The 22,463-nt window shown below is 38.6% G+C and overlaps 1 protein-coding gene and 1 pseudogene across 8 annotated transcripts in view; both read left to right on the plus strand.

Annotated features, from left to right (window-relative positions):
• Nucleotides 1–22,463, plus strand: part of CEP70 (centrosomal protein 70) — a 78,611-nt gene that overhangs the window by 45,708 nt on the left and 10,440 nt on the right. For all 7 annotated transcript variants that reach the window (XM_082393694.1, XM_082393698.1, XM_082393697.1 and 4 more), the window contains one exon: nt 8,113–8,218. In XM_082393694.1, coding sequence (XP_082249820.1) covers nt 8,113–8,218 — 106 coding nt within the window. The remainder of the gene's footprint in view (nt 1–8,112; nt 8,219–22,463) is intronic.
• LOC309628997 (TM2 domain-containing protein 1 pseudogene) lies at nt 116–8,106 on the plus strand (annotated as a pseudogene). Its single transcript has 2 exons — nt 116–166; nt 3,137–8,106. The product of its transcript is annotated as a TM2 domain-containing protein 1 pseudogene (transcript).

Below are 22,463 nucleotides of genomic sequence, written 5' to 3' on the forward strand. Positions count from 1 at the left end.
TATTTTACCAAAGTTACAAATTTATTAGGATTTTGTATCTTATTATTTATTTTTATTACCTGTCAGCTTACCTCATAGTGACCTTGGCTCAAAATTACCAGGCTGATGGGGGGAAATGACGTTAAAAAGGGATATTTCTGGTTCCACAGTTTTAAAAGCTTCTACTGTATTGGATTTGGCTGTATATGCATCTTAAGTAAGAACAAGGAAAAGGTAATTGTCTGATATAATAAAAGGCAAAGATTTTAATTAGAAAGTTGTCTTTGGAAGTCATGGAGGAATTGCAAGAGAATCATTGAAATTAGAGGTGACAAGGCCCAAATTTTTGTTGGTGGTAGTTATGACATGAATAATATATAGCCTCATCATATTTTAAAACTAAAGGTACCAGAATGAATGCAGTGTGCCATTCATATCCACCACCTCTCTTTTATGACTTTGAAAAGCATGTACTCAGAGGAGTTTCAAAAAGTTGGTCCTCAAATAGTGATAGTATTTTCTGAAGATTAGTTATGTGTACTCTTTGATTCAAGGGAATGGGACTTGAAGTAGTGCATTGGGACTTGAAGTAGTGAGCATTGAGATGAAATATTTTAAAAATGACATGAGTTAAAATATGCATTAGATGTATTAAATCAGTTGTATTAGCGTATGTTGATTCAATTTTCAGTGACAGCTGTTTCCTCCTTCTTATGGCAGCACATGCCACAGTGAAAGGCAAGTATTCTGGCCATCCAGGAATTACATATTGAGTTAAATTAAGGAAGGAAAACTAAAAAAGAAAAGAGAAGTGGAAGGTTTGGAAAGGTTACATTCATTCATTCAATTAATATTTTTTCCCTTCCTACTATTGCTTGATATTTTAGGTACCTGTAGTACCTCTTCCTGTCTGCTTGGCATTCTGCATACTGAAATTACAGTGGTAAATCAAATAGAAAAGGTTCTTGCTCTCATGAAGGTTACGTGAAGGGGGAAGGGCAATGAAAAAAATAAATAAGACAATTTTGATATAGTATAAGTACTGAAGATAAAATAGTGTGAGAGTTGCTATTGTATGAGTTTGGACAAGAAGTGGTAGTGACATGGTCAAAGGTGGCAGTAGTGGAGATAGAACTGATAGGACTTGGTGATGGATTGGGGATATAGGCAGCTGAGGGGAGGGGTAGAAAAGTCAAGACTCAACTTAAAAAAATCAAAAAATTAACTAATCAAGACTAAGTTTTAGTCCTGAATAACTAGGTAGTTGTTGGGGCATTAACTGAGATAGGAAAATTGGTCAAGGAGCAGCTGGGAAAAGGAGGATGTAAGGGAGATAAAAAGTCAGAGAAGAAGGTGTAGGGGAGGAAAACTTCTCCTCAGCCCTCTTAGGGTCTCTGGCTGGGCCTGAAAATTAAACTGACAAAGACAGATTAACATGAGAAAAGTGTGTAAATTTATTTAATGTAAGTTTAACCTGACCTGAGAAGAAATGAAGGCTTGAAGAAACTGTTAAGCCTGAGCATTTTACTACTAGGTTTGATGAAGAGTGGAAAGTTGTGGGAAAATGTGATAGTACAAGAGGGTATAAGCTAAGTGTGATAAACTGGGGGAAATTCAGATTCCTCGTCTTCAGAGATAAAGATGCTCCTTTCCTCTGGGTACAGGGAGGGCACCTGTCACATGAGGGTCTTATGGTCTGCTTCAGGGGAGAAGGGGGAGGTCAGAGAGTCCTTCCTGCTCCTGCCATTTCTCAAATTCCTTTAGCTTAAAACATTTCTTATGTCAAAGTGGCATATTTTGGATTTTTTGTTTGTTTTTGTTTTTGGCCACACCATGCGGATTGTGGGCCCTCAGTTCCCCAACCAGGGATTGAACCTGGGCCACGGCAGTGAAGCCCGGAATCCTAAGCACTAGGCCACCAGGGAACTCCCTCAAAGTGGCATATTTTGGAGTGGCATATCCTGATCCCCTTCAAAGGAATCTTAGGACTTCAGTGTAAATGTATCAGTGAAGATACACACACACATAAAGGCATGCACATATATTCATAGAGATATCTAGTCATTTCCTCATTATTCACAGATTGCATATTTGTGAATTTGCCTATCTGCTGAAATTTGTTTTTAATCCCCAAATCAGTAGTGGTGGCACTTTCACAATCATTCATGGACGTGCCCAGTATACACATTTTCAGCTGTTGAACAAGGTGATGCTCTGCCCTTTTGTTTTAGCTTTCATAATGTAAACAGTCATTCTTTTTGCTGTCATATGCCACTTTTATTTTTTCATTTTTTGCTTTTTGTTGGTGATTTCTCCAAGATGGTCCCAAGCATAGTATTGAAGTGCTATGTAGTGTTCTACACACAAGAAGGCTGTGATGTACCTTACAGAGAATATGCATGTGTGAGAGAAACTTCATTTAGGCATGAGTTATAGTGCTGTTAACCATGAGTCCAATGTTAATGAAACAACAATATTTAAAAAGATGTCTTTATAAACATTAGCACACATAAAACAAGGTTATATATATTGATCAGTTGAGGAAAATGTGACCAGAGGCATGCAGGAACCTGATCCTGTATTTCCCCTAGCAGCAGTGGTTCAGTCTTCACTAATTCAGTGTACATGGTGACTTTATAGAGTATAACTACCATGAATAATGAGATTTGATTGTGTATATGTTTTATGTTATTCATTTGGGAACTGGTTTTTAGAGTGACTTCACTATTAGACTTTAAAATTGTGATTCAGAACCAATCCCTGCTATATATTTCTGTTGAATTTTGAAGAAATGATTTGTGTTTTGAAGAAAGGATTTGTGTTTTTAGAAATTTACATTTGGAATTTAAAAAAATCTATCATTAATTTGTTTTTAAGTTTGGAACTTTTGTAGTATCTAGATGTGAAACAGAGAATTAGGAATGTTAGATAACTTGCCCATATCGCACAGGTGGTACGTGGAAGAACTTGGAAAGAAATCAGATCCAAACCCAAGCATTTTGGACTCTCAAGCTCAGTCTTAACCACCACACTGATAATTAAAACCAAACAAAACACCCAATGAAAAAAACTTTTTCAACGTAAAAAATTTTCATATTTTTATTTTCTGCAGGGGCATAGGTAGAATATTTTTTTCAAAGAACTACTGTGATGTTAGGGAATAATCAAAAATAAAAGTCTCCAGGGGGATGCGCCGGTCCCCAGCATAGCGGCCGCTTGGCCCTCCGGGCCGGTTGCTTCCGAGACTGCTGCTGCTCGGCTCCTGGCTGTCCTGTGGGCCGTGTCAGTAACCACGGGACCTTGGGGAGCTGCCGCCGGCGGCAGCGAGGAGTCACTTAAGTGCGAGGACCTCAAAGTGGGAAAACATATTTGTAAAGATCCAAAAATAAATGATGCTACACAAGAACCAGTTAACTGTACAAACTACACAGCTCATGTTCCATGTTTTCCAGCACCTAACATAACTTGTAAGGATTTTGGTGGCAATGAAACACATTTTACTGGAAACGAAATTGGTTTTCTCAAGCCCATATCTTGCCGAAATGTGTTTGTTAAAGTTTTGCACTGTAGGATTTTGTGGAATTGGGAGCCTACTTGATTTCATTCTTATTTCAATGCAGATTGTTGGACCTTCAGATGGAAGTAGTTACATTATAGATTATTATGGAACCAGACTTACGAGACTGAGTATTACCAATGAGACGTTTAGAAAAACGCAGTTATATCCATAAATATTGTTTAAAAGAAACAGATTTGGGCCTCCTTGATTTTAATAGAGAACTCTCAGTGTGTAGATTTCCGGATTTTCCTTTTTCCGTCTTCACATACCACATTATGGATTCTGTTTAATTTTTTGTTGTTGCTGATGTTTTTGTTTTGTTGTGTCAGTTAAAAACATATTATTCTGAGATTTATTTAATAGAACTTTGAGATTTATATGATAATACAGCCTTTCTTAGGCTACTCTCTCTATAAGGTAGATAGCTTATTACTCTGATATTAATGTATTTTCCAAAGGCAAGTTGCCACTTGTCCTTTTTGCTTCTGAAAAATAAAAGTATGACTTATTCAAAAAATTAAAAAAAAAAAAATCTCCTGTCAACCCAGTGAATTCTCTCCACATATGTAGGAAAAAAAAGAAACAGTTTTATATAACAGTTGGAATAAATATCCAGCCAGACTGCAGTGTGCATTAGAGGCAATCTGCTAAAGAGATTTCAAAGACTGAAAGAAATCTCACCCTTTAATATAGCCAGGCAGATATGCAGTCCATCACATACATGGAATTTTCTTTAGCCAAAGGAAAAATGAAATGTATCTTCATGACAAGGAGGAAGTTACAATTTAGAGCTAGGAGCATAGGCTAAGCTCCAACAGGGAAAAGGGGACAAGGCACCCTCTTCCCTGATGTCCACCTTTCGAAGAGATGGTTCTAAGGTACCCAAGAAAGACATTGCTAGGATATAAAATTGGCAGGAGGCTTACATAAATTTTAACAAGATCTACGTACTTCTTAGAAAGGATTTATAACTACAGGTTTTCCAAAGGAAATGCTACAAGAAAAGGAGGGGAAAGTCTCTCCCCCCCCTTTTTTAAAGAAATTTATCTATTTATTATTTGTTTATTTATGGCTGTGTTGGGTCTTGGTTGCTGCGCACAGGCTTTTTCTAGTTGTGGTGAGTGGGGGCTACTCTTCGTTGCGGTGCGTGGGCTTCTCATTGCGGTGGCTTCTCTTGTTGCGGAGCACGGGCTCTAGGCATGAGGGCTTCAGTAGTGGTGATGCATGGGCTCAGTAGTTGTGGCGTACAGGCTTAGTTGCTCCGCGGCATGTGGGATCTTTCCGGACCAGGGCTTGAACCTGTGTCCCCTGTATTGGCGGGCGGATTCTTAACCATGGCGCCACCAGGGAAGTCCCTCTTTCGCTTTTATAACTAGAGAAAATTAAATTTTTTGCTTTAGTCTGTAGTTACCTTTCAACTAACCAATCTTCAATATCAAATTATATTAATTTAACATGGGAAAGCTTCTTGTTTGAGTTAATATTACAAACAAATTGGTTACAAAATTCTGTTGCTGGGAAGTGATCAGATAGGTCTGCCAGTGCAAGATAACCAAAGGTACTACACTAATTCCATTTAATTTTTCAGTGGTATTTATATTTTGCTAGAAGAAAATAAAATCAGAATTTCATCACCCTAGTGTTGAGTGGACAGGAGTTGAGGTGGTCAGTTAGGACAATGAGCCAAACTGAAATTAACAATCAAGGCTTTATTGACTTACTGCAATAATATAAGAAAGAGGCCAGAAAAGGACTGGCTCCTCGGTGTTCCATTTTTCCCCATGGAATGGCACCAGGTAAGGGTCAGTCAGTGACATGCTGCACACATGACTCCTGTTGTTTCATGGGCCTAGGGGAAGGGCAGGAAGTGGAAAAATACTGAGTCAGAGTGGAAAAAGTATTTTAGTTAAGGCTCCCCCATCCATCCCCCAAAGAGAACTCCAGAACAGGAGTCACCATGAGATTATGGAAAGGCTTCAACAGACACAGTTAAAAGCTATACAGTGTCTGCACATAGAAACTTATCAACACAGTGTTTAAAGTTGGGAGTGCAGTTTTCTGGATTTCCCAGACTCCACAAAGAAACATAGCTGTTGCTGCTAGCATTGTGGAATGGGTGTCTGCTAAGTATGTGAAGAATTCCTTAGCCATTTTAGGGGATTTTTATGGCCTTCAGGCTCTGCTCACTACTCTGGAGACTATAAAACAACCCTGGAATATTTCTGAGTACAGCATATTCTGTTCAAACACAGGTTTCTAAAACACCAATTAAGTCATATGCAATTGGAAAATAAGGGAATGATTAATAGTATAACATAGAAGTTGCATTGTTTACATGCACTTTTTCCCTAGGTACAAGGAGTTAGAATAGCAGTATAGTATAGACTTCAGGAAGGGGAAAGCTTTGCTAGTACATAGGCATCTGCCCTTTCAGATCTATCTTCAGAAAATTTAAAATGAGAAACTGCACCCAGGGCTCCCTCCCTGACCCTCAGCATTAGACAGACTATAGGCTGGAGGCAGGTTGCACTTCTTTCCTCACCTATTTTAACCTCAGCTTCTTTGGCCAGGAGCTCCACATCGATCTTCATAGTTTTGGCATCCTCAAGCCAACATTTCTGCTCTGTTGGCTATGCATTTGTAATACCTACCGCCTGAGGCACCCTCCAGACATACTTGAGCTGTCTGACTTATCTCCTGAGGCACCAATTATTGTTTTTGTTAGTCGTCTAGTTATAAAGCTGCATCAGTTTTAAATAGTCTGGTTGCTAACACTTACTTTTCTCCTGAACCCTGTTATCTTCACATGTGTGGTTTTGCAGAATACAAAAGTTTTCAGGAGTATTATGCTGTGGCAAATATTTACTGTGAGACTAGGTGAACCAAAGGTCAATTCCCCATGAATCCCTAGCTTTTACTAATCCTTACCTTCTGTAAATTTAGAAAAACAATGGGATTAAATAAATTAATACATGTGAGTGCTTAGAAGAGTTCCTGCATAGAGAAGTTTCTCAATAAACGCTAATTATCGTCATCACCAGGCTCCCAATATATGTTAGTTATTATCGTTATTACATTGAGGGTATCTCTTTATTCACCTAATTAATTGAATCACATTTCATTTCCCAGAGTGACTGTAAGCTGGTACATGCAATGATATATTCAGGTTACTATACTGGCAGTTAAAATATTGTATATCCATAGTATAATATTTATTAATCATACTTGCAAACAGTTCATTGATAAATTAAACTTTTCCACCTGAATGAAAGGTTAACTAACATTTAAATTCGGATATGTCAGTTTACTTGTAGTCCCACTATAGAGCTGTTGGCTTTTCTGTGTCACTTTTGTATTCTAGACAGTATGCTCCTGGCACTGCCTTTAGGCAAAACTGCCAAATATGTGAATATGCTAAATAGATGGGAAGTCAAGTGGAAAATAGATTGTGAGGTCTCTGTGTCTATTAGAGGAAGGAGGTTGACTTTTTAATCTAGAGCTAATTTTGTTTATTTTGTTTCTGGCATATGCTCACCAGAGAGCAGAGAAAAGCAATTGAGTGAAGATCAAGGGGAATACATGTGAGTGAAGGAGATAATTGTAAGGTGGTAATAAGAGATGAGGTAAGAAAGGAGTCGGGAGGAATATTGGGTTAGGACTACCAGCATGGAGAAGTTCAAACCTAACCCAAGGAGATTGGATTTAGTTCTAAAAGTAGTGGGAAGCCACTGTTTTTTAGTAGGCAAATGACAAGATAGAATATCGCTATTCTATTTTGCAAACAGCAAGTCAAGCTCATTAACGAGTGTTGGAATCAGTTTAATGGGTCAGGGTTCCACAGGAAACTGATAGGTGTACTGGTTAATTTGAAGTGGGTTTAATAAGAGACTTTTTTCTAAGGCATGGTGGGTGGGGGAGAAATATTTACTACAGCCTTGACTTCAGAGATATTTGGAGAAGGGCTACTAGGTGGATACACTCATGTTTTTAGGTTTCTGGACAAAGAGACTTTCCCCCAGAGTTCTGGTAGCCACCTGAGACAATGGTCTCTTGGGTTTTCATGCCCTCTTGACTGGCAGGTATCACTGTTGTCTTCTCTTTGGCACAAGAGACGTATGAAGAAGGAAGGACCAAACTGCCTAGCTCTTGCTGCTGCAGTGCCCAAACTGTTTTCCCTACCCATTGTTTGTTGATTCCCTTACCTACAGCATCAAGCTTGGAGCACCTTGGAAGTTGCTTTCATCCTTTACTGTAGTTCTTTCCTCTTCTATTTTTTATAAGTGCTGGGGAATGGTTAGAACTTTCTTCATCAGTCTGATCCCTTTAGTTTTCAGGGATTCCTTCTATATTGTGTCTATTAAGAGGGTCTTCTTGTTTTCCAGTGACAACATGGCTTAAAATTTAAAAAAAATTTATGTATGCATATATGCATGTATGTGCATGCACATAAACACACATATATATGGAAAATGACAAAGCTTTTGGGAGGGTAGCTGGATCATTGGCTTATTTTGTCACCTTAATCCAGTGTCTAGTAAAGCATTTTGTATTATCTTGGTTTTTTTCCCCTTTAGATTACAGGATCTTATCAGTCAAAAAAAGGCTGAGGACAAAGAGGGAAAAGATGAGCCCAGCAAAGATAACCAGCAGCAGACCCTAATTGACCAGAGATACTTTCAGGTATTGAACAGTTGACAGAAAGACTGGTGTTTACAGTGAACCTTGGTTACAATCACAGTATAACAAATTATCAATTGGTAAGGAATACTTGTATCCTTTATTTGTGTTGCTTAGCCTGTCTTGTCTTGGCGTGACATGCTACTTGGCTAAAAGTTGGTAACTTGACTGAGAATTTGTCTTACCCTTGAAAAGAGACTTTGGCCTAGTTCAAAGTAGGGTAGTGAAAAGCTGGTAAGATTTTAACAGATTTTATAATCCTTTTCTCTACCTGCTTAAGCCATTTCCCTTTTTATCGTTTTTGTTTTTGCTCTTGTTGATATTATTATTATACAAGTAAATCTATTTCTTAAGGTTCTTGTATGCTTTTTTTAAATTTAGATATTTAGTCCATCTGAAATTTAATTTTCTATGTGGTATGATGTAAAGATCTAACTGTACTTGATTTATAGACCATTTATTATTGAATAAATGAGCAATTAAGCCTGGTAGTTTACTGACTGAACTGGGCCTGCACTCATATTTTATTGGGCCCATACAGGTTTTTTTAAACTTTGAATTAATTACTAATTTTTTTTTAATTAAGAGATTTTTATTTAAGTCCTTATTGCTAGTTTCTCTTAAAAAGCCAAAGAATCTGGCAGCAAATTCTTGCATAGTTGTTATCAGCACAGAATTAGGCCTTTCCCCTGTCACGTAGGGGCATGTGCTCTTCAGTTAGCCACAGTCCCACCCCGTCCTTGCTTCACTCATTTATGCTCTTACCTGGCTTCTATAGGCATTTGAGTTTGCAGCTTCTAGTTGACCATTCTTTCTCTACTTTATTGAATTGAAACGTATATCATATACCATATGCCCTTAGATGCATAGGTTTCTTTCTAGACTAGTCTCTTCCATTTCTATACTAATTTCTGTAGTTTTATAGTAGGTTTTGATACCTTTTAAGGTAAGTGTCTTGTTATTGTTCTTTTAAATTTTTTCCTTGGATATATTTTTAGCACATTTATTTTCCTGGATGAATAATTTGTCAAATTCAAAAATAGATCCCATTGAGATGAGCTGAAATTGAGTTAATGTTTTAGACTAATATTTGGAAAAATAACACATTTACAGTTTTTTAAAAATATTTATTTATTTATTTATTTGGCTGCGCCAGGTCTTAGTTGCGGCATGCGGGATCTTTATTGCGGCATGAGAACCCTTAGTTGCGGCATGTGGGATCTAGTTCCCTGAATAGGGATCGAACCTGGGCCCCCTGCATTGGGAGCATGGAGTCTTAGCCACTGGACCACCAGGGAAGTCACCACATTTACAGTTTTGAATCATCTCACTCAGAAATATGTCTCTAATTTTCTTTGGGTCTTCCTTTCTAGCTTTCAATAAAGTTTTATATATTTTTAAATTTAGCTTTTGCCTATTTTTTGTTCTGTTTATTTCCTAGGTTATCTAGTTATCTTATAACTTTTATTGCTATTATGAATAGGATCCTTTTTCCATTACATTTTCTAATTGATTGTTGCTGGTTCTTCATACATCTCTGTGTTGACTTTATGTTCAGGCACCTTTGTGAAAACTGTTTTGTTTTAGATAACTCTCTTGTATCCACTATGTAACTAAATTTCATTTTGTTTCTTAGATTTACTTTGAGAGGCTTTGTTCTTTCAACAGGGGAATTAAACCATTCATGGACACTGAGACCAACTTATATATCTTCTTTTATTCCTGATATCTTACTTTCTGTTTTCTATTTACATGGTTTCTTGTTCCATTCTTTTCTTTCCTGAGATTTGCTAGGTGGAGATTCCTTTGCTCTTCTTTTCTCTTCAACTAGTTAGGACAGTCATCATCTTAATTCTTTTCTATTCTTGTAAGGATTACCCTTAAAAACCGTTTTTCTTTTTTTTTTACCCATACCAAGAGTTTGTCAGTACCTGCAAACTCTTTCTGAATAAGATGAGACCTGTATTGTGACTTTTCTTTCATAAATTCTAGTCTCTCTGGGAATTTTTATTTTGCCATTTATTCATTGTTAATACATCTTTTGCTGCCAGTCATCAGAGTGTGGCTAAGTTATAAAGAAGAATATAGACCTCTAGGAAATCTTGGGGTTTTGCTCTATTGAACGTGCTCGTCTGGGTGATTTTCGGGCACCACCATCCAGAAGTGCTGGTATCCAGATGGATTTCCCTTTGCAATGAAGAGTCGTGCACTTCAAAACCCTCTGAGACGGATTATTAATCCTGCTTTGCAGGAAAGGAAAACCCTCATTCTCGGCCACTGGCCACCCCTCTCCAGAGGCCAGGTGCTAGTGTGAAACGGTGTGCTATCTAGCTATAGCTAGTGTGCTATCGCCCAGGTGTTCCGAGCCAGAAGGGGACTTTTTGGGAATGACCATGCTCCATGGAGGGACAGAGCCGGCCCCCAGCTTCTCTACACAGAGCCCCCTCCACTAAAGCTCCAGAAATCAAATACTGTAATTGCCAGAAGAATCATTAAAAAAAAAAAAGTCCAGCCACTAACCTCACATGCAAATGGAATAATCACTCTGGATTCCTCATTGTGAGCTGCTCTCCATACCCTGAATTACCTTTGAATTCCATCTTTTTTTTCCTTTGAATTTGCGTCTCTTCAAGACACAAGATTAAAACAAAATTCACACGAAATTGGATTTTAAATGATCTTCCTTTTATTTATCCTTCGTCTTTCTTATGTGGATATGCAAGTGAGAAGACTGAGACTGGATAGTCCCAACATGCTCACTCCCTTAATCTGTCCGTCTAGAGGTTTGGCTTCTACAAACCAAGGCAAGACTTCAGCATTCATGACCTTCCCTGAATTCCAAAGGGCAGATTTGAACAGTTGCTAATCAAGGGAGGAGGAGCCAAGAAACCACCTGAGGCAGGATTGAAGGGACCAGAGGAAATCATCACGATTAGGAGAGATGAGATTAAAGGAGTGCAGGCCCTGCTCACACCCTTTGAACCACCTTTGAACCACTGTTATAGACCCCACCTTTGAACCACTGTTATAAAACCCCTCATCAAATCCTCCCAGATCAATTGTAGTGTGGAGCATAGTGCTTGGTAGATGGCCTGCCAAGCTGAGGTGATGGGCACAGCCGTTTCACACTAGGAACTCTCATCTGAAGAGCGGGGTGCACTTCAAGTGAAACTAGACAAGCACGAAGGAAAAGAAAAAAAGATACACAGGTATTCCACCAGATGTGGCTCTGCCCACCAGAAGCACAAGATCCAGCCCCACCCACCAGAGCACAGGCACCAGTCCCCTCCACCGGGAAGCTTACACAAGCAACTGAACCAACCTTACCCACTGGGGGCAGACACCAAAAATAATGGGAACTATGAACCTGCAGCCTGCAAAAAGGAGACCCCAAACACAGTAAGTTAAAATGAGAAGACAGAGAATTACGCAGCAGGTGAAGGAGCAAGGTAAAAACCCACCTGACCAAACAAATGAGGAGGAAACAGGCAGTCTACCTGAAAAAGAATTCAGAGTAATGATAGTAAAGATGGTCTAAAATCTTGGAAATAGAATGGAGAAGATACAAGAAACGTTTAACAAGGACCTAGAAGAACTGAAGAGCAAATGAACAATGATGAACAACACAATAAATGAAATTAAGAATTCCCTAGAAGGAATCAATAGCAGAATAACTGAGGCAGAAGAACAGATAAGTGACCTGGAAGATAAAATAGTGGAAATAACTGCCACAGAGCAGAATAAAGAGAAAAGAATGAAAAGAATTGAAGACAGTCTCAGAGACCTCTGGGACAACATTAAACGCACCAACATTTGAGTTATAGGGGCCCCAGAAGAAGAAGAGAAAAAGAAAGCGTCTGAGAAAATATTTGAAGAATGTAAAATAGCTAGTTGGAAGCAGCTGCATAGCATGGGGAGATCAGCTCGGTGCTTTGTGACCACCTAGATAGGGAGGGTGCCAGGGAGATGCAAGATGGAGGGATATGGGGATATATGTATACATATAGCTGATTCACTTTGTTATACAGCAGAGACTAACACAACATTGTAAAGCAATTATACTCCAATAAAGATGTTTAAAAAAAGAAAAAATATTTGAAGAGATCATAGTCGAAAACTTCCCTAAGATGGGAAAGGAAATAGTCAATCAAGTACAGGAAGCGCAGAGAGTCCCATACAGGATAAATCCAAGGAGAAACACGCCAAGACACATATTAATCAAACTATCAAAAATTACATACAAAGAAAAAATATTAAAAGCAGCAAAGGAAAAACAACAAATAACATACAACGGAATCCCCATAAGGTTAACAGCTGACCTTTCAGCAGGAACTCTGCAAGCCAGAAGGGAGTGGCAGGACATATTTAAACTGATGAAAGGGAAAAACCTACAACCAAGACTACTCTACCCAGCAAGGATCTCATTCAGATTCAGAGGAGAAGTTAAAACCTTTACAGACAACCAAAAGTTAAGAGAATTCAGCACCACCAAACCAGCTTTACAACAAATGCTAAAGGAACTTCTCTAAGCAGGAAACACAAGAGAAGGAAAAGACCGACCAAAACAAACCCAAAACAATTAGGAAAATGGTAATAGGAACACACATATTGATAATTAACTTAAATGTAAATGGATTAAATGCTCCAACCAAAAGACACAGACTGGCTGAATGGATGCAAAAACAAGACTTGTATATATGCTGTCTGCAAGAGACCCACTTCAGACCTAGGGACACATACAGACTGAAAGTGAGGGGATGGAGAAAGATATTCCATGCAAATGGAAATCAAAAAAAAGCTGGAATAGCAATACTCATATCAGACAAAATAGACTTTAAAATAAAGATTATTACAAGAGACAAAGACACTACATAATGATCAAGGGATCAATCCAAGAAGAAGATATAACAATTGTAAATATTTATGCACCCAACATAGGAGCACCTGAATACATAAGCCAAGTGCTAACAGCCATAACAGGGGACATCAAGAGTAACACATTCATAGTGGGAGACTTTAACACCTCACTTACACCAATGGACAGATCATCCAGACAGAAAATTAATAAGGAAACATAAGCTTTAAATGACACAATAGACCAGATGGACTTAATTGATACTTATAGGACATTCCATCCAAAAACAACAGAATACACTTTCTTTTCAAGTAGTCATGGAACATTCTTCAGGATAGATCATATCTTGGGTCACAAATCAAACCTCGGTAAATGTAAGAATATTGAAATAGTATCAAGTATCTATTCTGACCATAACGCTATGAGACTAGATATCAATTACAGGAAAAAAAACCTGTAAAAAATAGTTTAAACATATGGAGGCTAAACAATATGCTACTAAATAACCAAGAGATCACTGAAGAAATCAAAGAGGAAACCAAAAAATACCTAGAAACAAATGACAGTGAAAACACTATGACACAAAACCTGTGGGATGCAGCAAAAGCAGTTCTAAGAGGGAAGTTTATAGCAATGCAATCCTACCTCAAGAAACAAGAAAAATCTCAAACAACTTAACCTTACACCTAAAGCAATTAGAGAAAGAAGAACAAAAAAACCCCAAAGTTAGCAGAAGGAAAGAAATCATAAAGATCAGATCAGAAATCAATGAAAAAGAAATGAAGGAAACAATAGCAAAGATCAATGAAGCTAAAAGATGGTTCTTTGAGAAGATGAACAAATTGATAAACCATTAGCCAGACTCATCAAGAAAAAAAGGGAGAAGACGCAAATCAACAGAATTAGAAATGAAAAAGAAGTAATAACTGACACTGCAGAAATACAGAAGATCATGAGAGACTACTGCAAGCAACTATATGCCAATAAAATGGACAACCTGGAAGAAATGGACAAATTCTTAGAAAAGTACAACCTTTCGAGACTGAACCAGGAAGAAATAGAAAATATAAACAGACCAATCACAAGCACTGAAATTGAAACTGTGATTAAAAATCTTCCAACAAAGAGAAGTCCAGGACCAGATGGCTTCACAGGTGAATTCTATCAGACATTTAGAGAAGAGCTAACACCTATGCTTCTCAAACGCTTCCTAAATATAGCAGAGGGAGGAACACTCCCAAACTCATTCTACGAGGCCACAATCACCCTGATACCAAAACCAGACAAAGATGTCACAAAGTAAGAAAACTACATGTCAATATCACTGATGAACATAGATACAAAAATCCTCAACAGAATACTAGCAAACAGAATCCAACAGCACATTAAAAGGATCATACACCATGATCAAGTGGGGTTTATCCCAGGATGCAAGGATTCTTCAATATATGCAAATCAATCAATGTGATACACCATATTAACAAATTGAAGGATAAAAACCATATGATAATCTCAATAGATGCAGAAAAAGCTTTTGACAAAATTCAACACCCATTTATGATAAAAACTCTCCAGAAAGTGGGCATAGAGGGAACCTACCTCAGCATAATAAAGGCCATATATGACAAACCCACAGCCAACGTTCTCAGTGGTGAGAAACTGAAACCATTTCCTCTAAGATCAGGAACAAGACAAGGTTGCCCACTCTCACCACTATTATTCAACTTAGTTTTGGCAGTTTTAGCTATGGCAGTCAGAGAAGAAAAAGAAATAAAAGGAATCCAAATCGGAAAAGAAGTAAAACTGTCACTGTTTGCAGATGACATACTATACATAGAGAATCCTAAAGATGCTACCAGAAAACTACTAGAGCTATCAATGAATTTGGTAAAGTAGCAGGATACAAAATTAATGCACAGAAATCTGTTGCATTCCTATAAACTAACGACAAAAAATCTGAAGGAGAAAATAAGGAAACACTCCCATTTACCACTGCAACAAAAAGAATAAAATACCTAGGAATAAACCTACTTGAGACAAAAGACCTGTATGCAGAAAACTATAAGACACTGATGAAAGAAATTAAAGATGATACAAACAGATGGAGAGATATACCATGTTCTTGGATTGGAAGAATCAATATTGTGAAAATGACTATACTACCCAAAGCAATCTGCAGATTCAGTGCAGTCCCTATCAAACTACCAATGGCATTTTTCACAGAACTAGAACAAAAAATTTTAGTTTGTGTGGAAACACAAAAGACCCCGAGTAGCTAAAGCAATCCTTTTTTTTCTTTTTTATTTATTTATTTATTTATTTATTTATTTATTTATTTATTTATGGCTGCGTTGAGTCTTCATTGCTGGGTGCGGGCTTCCTCTAGTTGTGGTGATGAGCGAGGGCTACTCTTTGTTGTGGTGCGTGGGCTTCTCATTGCAGTGTCTTCTCTTGTTGTGGAGCACGGGCTCTAGGTGCACGGGCTTCAGAAGTTGTGCAACGTGGCTTCAGTAGTTGTGGCGCATGGGCTCAGTAGTTGTGGTTCGTGGGTGCTAGAGCGCAGGCTCAGTAGTTTTGGAGCACGGGCTTAGTTGCTCCGTGGCATGTGGGATCTTCCCTCACCAGGGCTCGAACCCGTGTCCCCTGCATTGGCAAGCCGATTCTTAACCACTGTGTCAGCAGGGAAGTTCCCCAAAGCAATCTTGAGAAAGAAAAACGGAGCTGGAGGAATCAGGCTCCCTGACTTTAGACTATATTACAAAGCGACAGTAATCAAGACACTATGGTACTGGCACAAAAACAGAAATACAGATCAATGGAACAGGATAGAAAGCCCAGAGATAAACCCATGCACATATGGTCACCTTATGTTTGATAAAGGAGGCAAGAATATACAATGGAGAAAAGACAGCCTCTTCGATAAGTGGTGCTGGGAAAACTGGACAGCTACATGTAAAAGAATGAAATTAGAACACTTCCTAACGCCGTACACAAATATAAACTGAAAATGGATTAAAGACCTAAATGTAAGGCCAGACACTATAAAACTCTTAGAGGAAAACATTGGCCAAACACTCTATGAGATAAATCAGAGCAAGATCCTTTTTGACCCACCTCCTAGAGAAATGGAAATAAAAAGAAAAATAAACAAATGGGACCTAATGAAACTTAAAAGCTTTTGCTCAGCAAAGGAAACCATAAACAAGACGAAAAGACAACCCTCAGAATGGGAGAAAATATTTGCAAACGAAGCAACTGACAAAGGATTAATCTCCAAAATATACAAGCAGCTCATGCAGCTCAATATCAAAAAAACAACGGAATCCAAAAATGGGCAGAAGACCTAAATAGACATTTCTCCAAAGAAGATATACAGATTGCCAACAAACACATGAAAGGATGCTCAACATCACTAATCATTAGAGAAAGGCAAATCAAAACCACAGTGAGCTATCACCTCACACCAGTCAGAATGGCCATCATCAAAAAGCCTACAAACAATAAATGCTGGAGAGGGTGTGGAGAAAAGGGAACCCTCTTGCACTGTTGGTGGGAATGTAAATTGATACAGCCACTATGGAGAACAGTATGGAGGTTCCTCAAAAAACTAAAAATAGAACTACCATATGACCCAGCAATCCCACTACTGGGCATATACCCCGAGAAAACCATAATTCAAAAAGAGACATGTATCACAATGTTCATTGAAGCACATGTTACAGTTGCCAGGACATGTAAGCAACGTAAGTGTCCATCGACAGATGAATGGATAAAGAAGATGTGGCACATATATACAATGGAATATTATTCAGCCATAAAAAGAAACGAAATTGAGTTATTTGTAGTGAGGTGGATGGACCTAGAGTCTGTCTGTCATACAGAGTGAAGTAAGTCAGAAAGAGAAAAATAAATACCATATGCTAACATATATATATGAAATCTAAAAAAAAATGGTTCTCATGAACCTAGGGACAGGACAGGAATAAAGACGGAGACGTGGAGAATGGACTTGAGGACACAGGGAGGGGGAGGGGTAAGCTGGGACTAAGTGAGAGAGTAGCGTTGACGTATATACACTACCAAATGTAAAATAGATAGCTAGTGGGAAGCAGCTGCATAGCACAGGGAGATCAGCTTGGTGCTTTGTGACCACCTACAGGGGTGAGATAGGGAGGGTGGGAGGGAGATGCAAGAGAGAGGAGGTATGGGGATATATTTATATGTACAGCTGATTCACTTTGTTATACAGCAGAAACTAACACAACATTGTAAAGCAATTATACTCCAATAACGATGTTAAAAAAAAAAAATTAGAAAGAAAAAATCCTCTTGGATTAGGACACAGGTTTTCGAGGCAGAAGTCCAGTGTGTCCCCCTTTGCCTGGCAAAGTAATAAAGCTATCCTTTAATACTTCACCCCCCCCCCCCAAAAATAGAAGAAGAAGAATATACTTTGTTGTCAATAATAATTCCATGGAGGGGAATTAATTAATTTTTCCATTATAGGGATGTGTTTAGGGTCTTTTTTTTTATTTTTTATTTTTTTTTGGCTGTGTTGGGTCTTTGTTGCTGTGCTCAGGCTTTCTCTAGTTGTGGCGAGTGGGGGCTATTCTTCGTTGCGGTGCACGGGCTTCTCATTGCGGTGGCTTCTCTTGTTGCAGAGCATGGCTCTAGGCGCATGGGCTTCAGTAAATGTGGAGCGCGGGCTCAGTAGTTGTGGTGCGCAGGCTTAGTTGCTCTGTGGCACGTGGGATCTTCCCGGACCAGGGCTCGAACCCGTGTCCCCTGCATTGGCAGGCGGCTTCTTAACCACTGCGCCACCAGGGAAGCCCTGGAATGTGTTTAAATAGAAGTGAAATGTTGAGTACACTCTCTTGAACTAAAAAATAAATAAAAAATTAAAAAGCTCCAAAATAAACATCTCAAGTCATATTACCAGGAGACCTGTGAGTTGTAGCTTGAAGTATGAGTAGGGACAAAAATTCAGTATGAAAATGGTATGTTGTCTTTATAATTCCCTGATATTAGGGAATTATTGGTTTTTTATTTATTTTTATTTTTATTTATCAAATAGCCTGGGCCTGATGGTGGAAACAAAGGAGATGGCTTTACTCTTCTCTCTTTTTGTTTTAGAAGTATTTTTTTGATTTATTAATTTATTAATTTATTTTTGGCTCCGTTGGGTCTTCGTTGTTACACGCGGGCTTTCTGTAGTTGTGGCGAGCGGGGGCTACTCTTCATTGCGGTGCACAAGCTTCTCATTGTGATGCCTTCTCTTTGTTGCAGAGCACAGGCTCTACGCATGCAGGCTTCAGTAGTTGTGACACGTGGGCTCAGTAGTTGTGGCTCATGGGCTCTAGAGCACCGGCTCAGTAGTTGTGGTGTACGGGCTTAGTTGCTCCGCGGCACGTGGGATCTTCCTGGACCAGGGATCGAACCCTGTGTCCCCTGCATCGGCAGGCAGATTTTCAACCACTGCACCACCAGGGAAGCCCCAACTCTTCTCTCTTTAAAGTGGATGTTTTGAGTCTCCCTTTCCTTGAATAATATATAAATTAGAACTCATAGCTTTTGGCACAGGGGTTATAGTCACATATTATACATATCAGTATATTTAAACTTCAGTCCAAGCATTGATGATGTTAGGGAATTATTGGGTTTTTATTTTATTTTTATTATTTTTTTCTTGAAGTCTAGTTGATTATAATGCGTTAAGTTTCTGGTGTACCACAAAGTTATTCAGTTATGTATATATCCATATATATTCTTTTTCATTATAGGTTATTACAAGATATTGAGTATAGTTCCCTGTACTATATGGTACAGCCTTGTTGTTTACCTATTTTATATGTAGTAGTTTGTATCTGCTAATCTGAAACTCCTTATTTATCCCTCCCCCAACTTTCCCCTTTGATAACCGTAAGTTTGTTTTGTATGTCTGTGAGTCTGTTTCTGTTTTGTAAACACATTTATTTATATCATATTTTAGCTTCCACATATAAGTGATATCATATGATATTTGTCTTTTCTGTCTGACTTACTTCACTTAGTATGATCATCTCCAGGTCCATCCATGTTGCTGCAAATGGCATTATTTCATTCTTTTTTTATGGCTGAGTAGTATTCCATTGTGTATATATATGTACTACATCTTCTTTATCCATTCATCTGTCGATGGACATTTAGGTTGTTTCCATGTCTTGGCTGTTGTAAATAGTGCTGCTGTGAATATTGGGGTGCATGTGTCTTTTTGAATTATAGTTTTCTCTGGATATATGCCCAAGAGTGGGATTGCTGGATCATATGGTAACTCTATTTTTAGTTTTCTGTGGAACCTCCATACTGTTTTCCACAGTGGCTGCACCACCTTACATTCCCACCAACAGTGTAGGAAGGTTCCCTTTCCTCCATACTCTCTCCAACATTTGTTATTTGTAGATTTTAATGATGGCCGTTCTGACCAGCATGAGGTGGTACCTCATTGTAGTTTTTTTTTTTTTTTTAACATCTTTATTGGAGTATAATTGCTTTACAATGGTGTGTTAGTTTCTGCTTTATAACAAAAAAATATGGAATGCTTCACGAATTTGCTTGTCATCCTTGCACAGGGTCCATGCTAATCTTCTCTGTTCTGTTCCAATTTTAGTATATGTGCTGCCGAAGCGAGCACTCATTGTAGTTTTGATTTGCATTTCTCTAATAATTAGCAGTGTTGAGCATCTTTTCATGTGCCTATTGGCCATCTATATGTCTTTGGAGAAATGTCTATTTAGGTCTTCTGCCCATTTTTTGATTGGGTTGTTTGCTTTTTTGTTATTCAGTTGTATGAGCTGATTGTGTATTTTGGAAATTAAGCCCTTGTCGGTCGCATCATTTGCAAATATTTTCCCTCAGTACATAGGCTGTCTGTTCATTTTGTTTATGGTTTCTTTTGCTGTGCAAAATCTTATAAGTTGATTAGGTCCCATTTGTTTATTTTTGCTTTTATTTCTATTGCCTTGGGAAACTGACCTAAGAAAACATTGCTACAATTTATGTCAGAGAATGTTTTGCCTATGTTCTCTTCTAGGAGTCTTATGGTGTCCTGTCTTATATTTAAGTCTTTAAGCCATTATGAGTTTATTTTTTGTTTCTGGTGTGATGGAGTGTTCTAACTTCATTGATTTACATGCAGCTGTCCAGCTTTCCCAGCACCACTTGCTGAAGAGACATTTTTTCGTCCATTGTATATTTTGCCTTCTTTGTCAAATACTGACTGTAGGTGTGTGAGGGGGAAATTATTGTTAATTTTCTTATTTATAATAATGACATTATGATTTTGTAGAAGAATATGCCTACTTTTAAGAGATGCATGCTTAAGTATGTATGAGAGTGAAGTGTTATCATGTCTGCAGTTTCTTCAAATGGTTCAGCTCAAAATATAGAGTGAGCAAATATGGCAAAATGTTAACAATTATTGAATCTAGGTAGTGATTACATGGGTGTTTGTGATGGTTCATTTTATGTATCAACTTGACTGGACCACAGGGTGCCCAGATATTTGGTCAAACGTTATTCTGGGTTTTTCTGAGAATGTTTCTAAATGAGATGAGAAACTCTTTTTTCTCCATACCTGTCAATAAGGACCACCACTAGTGGTTTGCTTAAACTGGCAAAGCCAATAATATACCTTCACTGTCATGCCTTAGGGGTATATCAGTTCTCCAGCCCTATATCATAATTTAGTTGACAAGGAAGGATCTTGATCATCTTTCCCTTCTATAAGATATCACACTGGCCAATTACATTGATGACGTTATGCTGATTGGACCTACTGAGCAAGAAGTAGCAACTTCTTGGTAAGACATTTGCATGTTAAAGGATGGGAAATAAATCTAACAAAAATTCAGGGGCCTTCTACTTCAGTGAAACTTCTAGGGCTCAAGTGGTGTGGGCATGTCAAGATCTCCCTTTAAGGTAAAGGATAAGTTATTGCTCTGGCCCCTCTTACAACCAAAAACCTGGCACAACACCTAGTAGGCCTCTTTGGATTTTGGAGGTAACATATTCCTCATGTGATGTGTTACTCCAACCCATTTACTGAGTGATCTGAAAAGGCAGTAGTTTTGAGTGGGGCCCAGAACAAGGGAAGGCTCTGCATCGGTCCAGGCTGCGGTGCAAGCTGCTCTGCCATTCGGGCCACAGGATCCAGCAGATCCGATGGGGCTTAGACTGTCGTGGCAGGTAGGGATGCTGCTTGGAGCCTTTGGTGGCCCCTGTAGGTGAATCATCAGTCAGGCCCTTAGGATTTGGGAGAAAAATCCTTTCATCCTCTGCAAATAACTACTTTCCTTTTAAGTAATAACTCTTGGCCTGCTACGGGGCCTGAGTAAAAGGCTTAACGGTGGGCCACAAAGTTACCATGTGACCTGAATTACCCGTCATGAGCTGGGTGTCATCTGACCCACCAAGCCATAAAGTTGGGTGAGCAGAGCAGCACTCTGTCATCAAATGAAGGTGGTACATATGAAATTGGGCCCGAGCAGGCCCTGAAGGCACAATAAATTACATGAAGCAGTGGCCAAATGCCTGTGGTTTCCCACTCTTGCTGCACTACCTTCTCTCCCCCAGCCTGCACCTGTGGCCTCATGGGGAGTTCCCTATGATCAATTGACATAAGAAGGGGAGACTTAGGCCTGATTTACAGGTGGCTCTGCATGATCTGTAGGGACCACATTAAAGTAGACAACTGCAGCACTACAGCTTCTGTCTGGGACATCCCTGAAGGAAAGTAGTGAAGGGAAATCCTCCCACTGGGCAGAACTTTGAGCAGTGTACTACCACTCCACAAGGAAGGAAAGGAAGAGAATGTCTAGAATACAGGACATCCCTTAGGGCATCTCTTAATATTGCCATGCCTTGTGATAAAGGTCAATGGAAAACTCCAACAACCTGGTCTAGGCAGAACTACTAATGGCCCAGACCCTTCAGGAATGAAGATTTGGATTACCCCAGCAAGTAAAGAACCAGGACCAGCTGAGGTGCTTGCTGAAGGCAAACATAATAAAAAAAAAAGGTAATGGAAGAAAGTAGTGATAAATACCAGCTGTGACCATATGATGACTTATAGAAATGAGGATTATAATTGTCATGTGTATATCCTCCTTATTTGGTTATGAATATGTTCACATGGGTGTATGTGTGTATGTTTGTAAATATATATATATATATATATATATATATATATATATATATAGCAAATATCTTTGTTTTTTTCCTGCTCTTATTCTCTTATCATATAATGACTTTATGTCATCATACTTGAGTATTGTTATTTTTATATCATAGTTTTTAAGTTACAGGGTATCAAGGAGAAGAGTAATCCTCACGTTAGGACTTCACCTCCTCTTCTGG

This window comes from Balaenoptera borealis, assembly GCF_965194805.1.
Source record: "Balaenoptera borealis genome assembly, chromosome: 5".
Classification (NCBI taxonomy): Eukaryota; Metazoa; Chordata; class Mammalia; order Artiodactyla; family Balaenopteridae; genus Balaenoptera; species Balaenoptera borealis.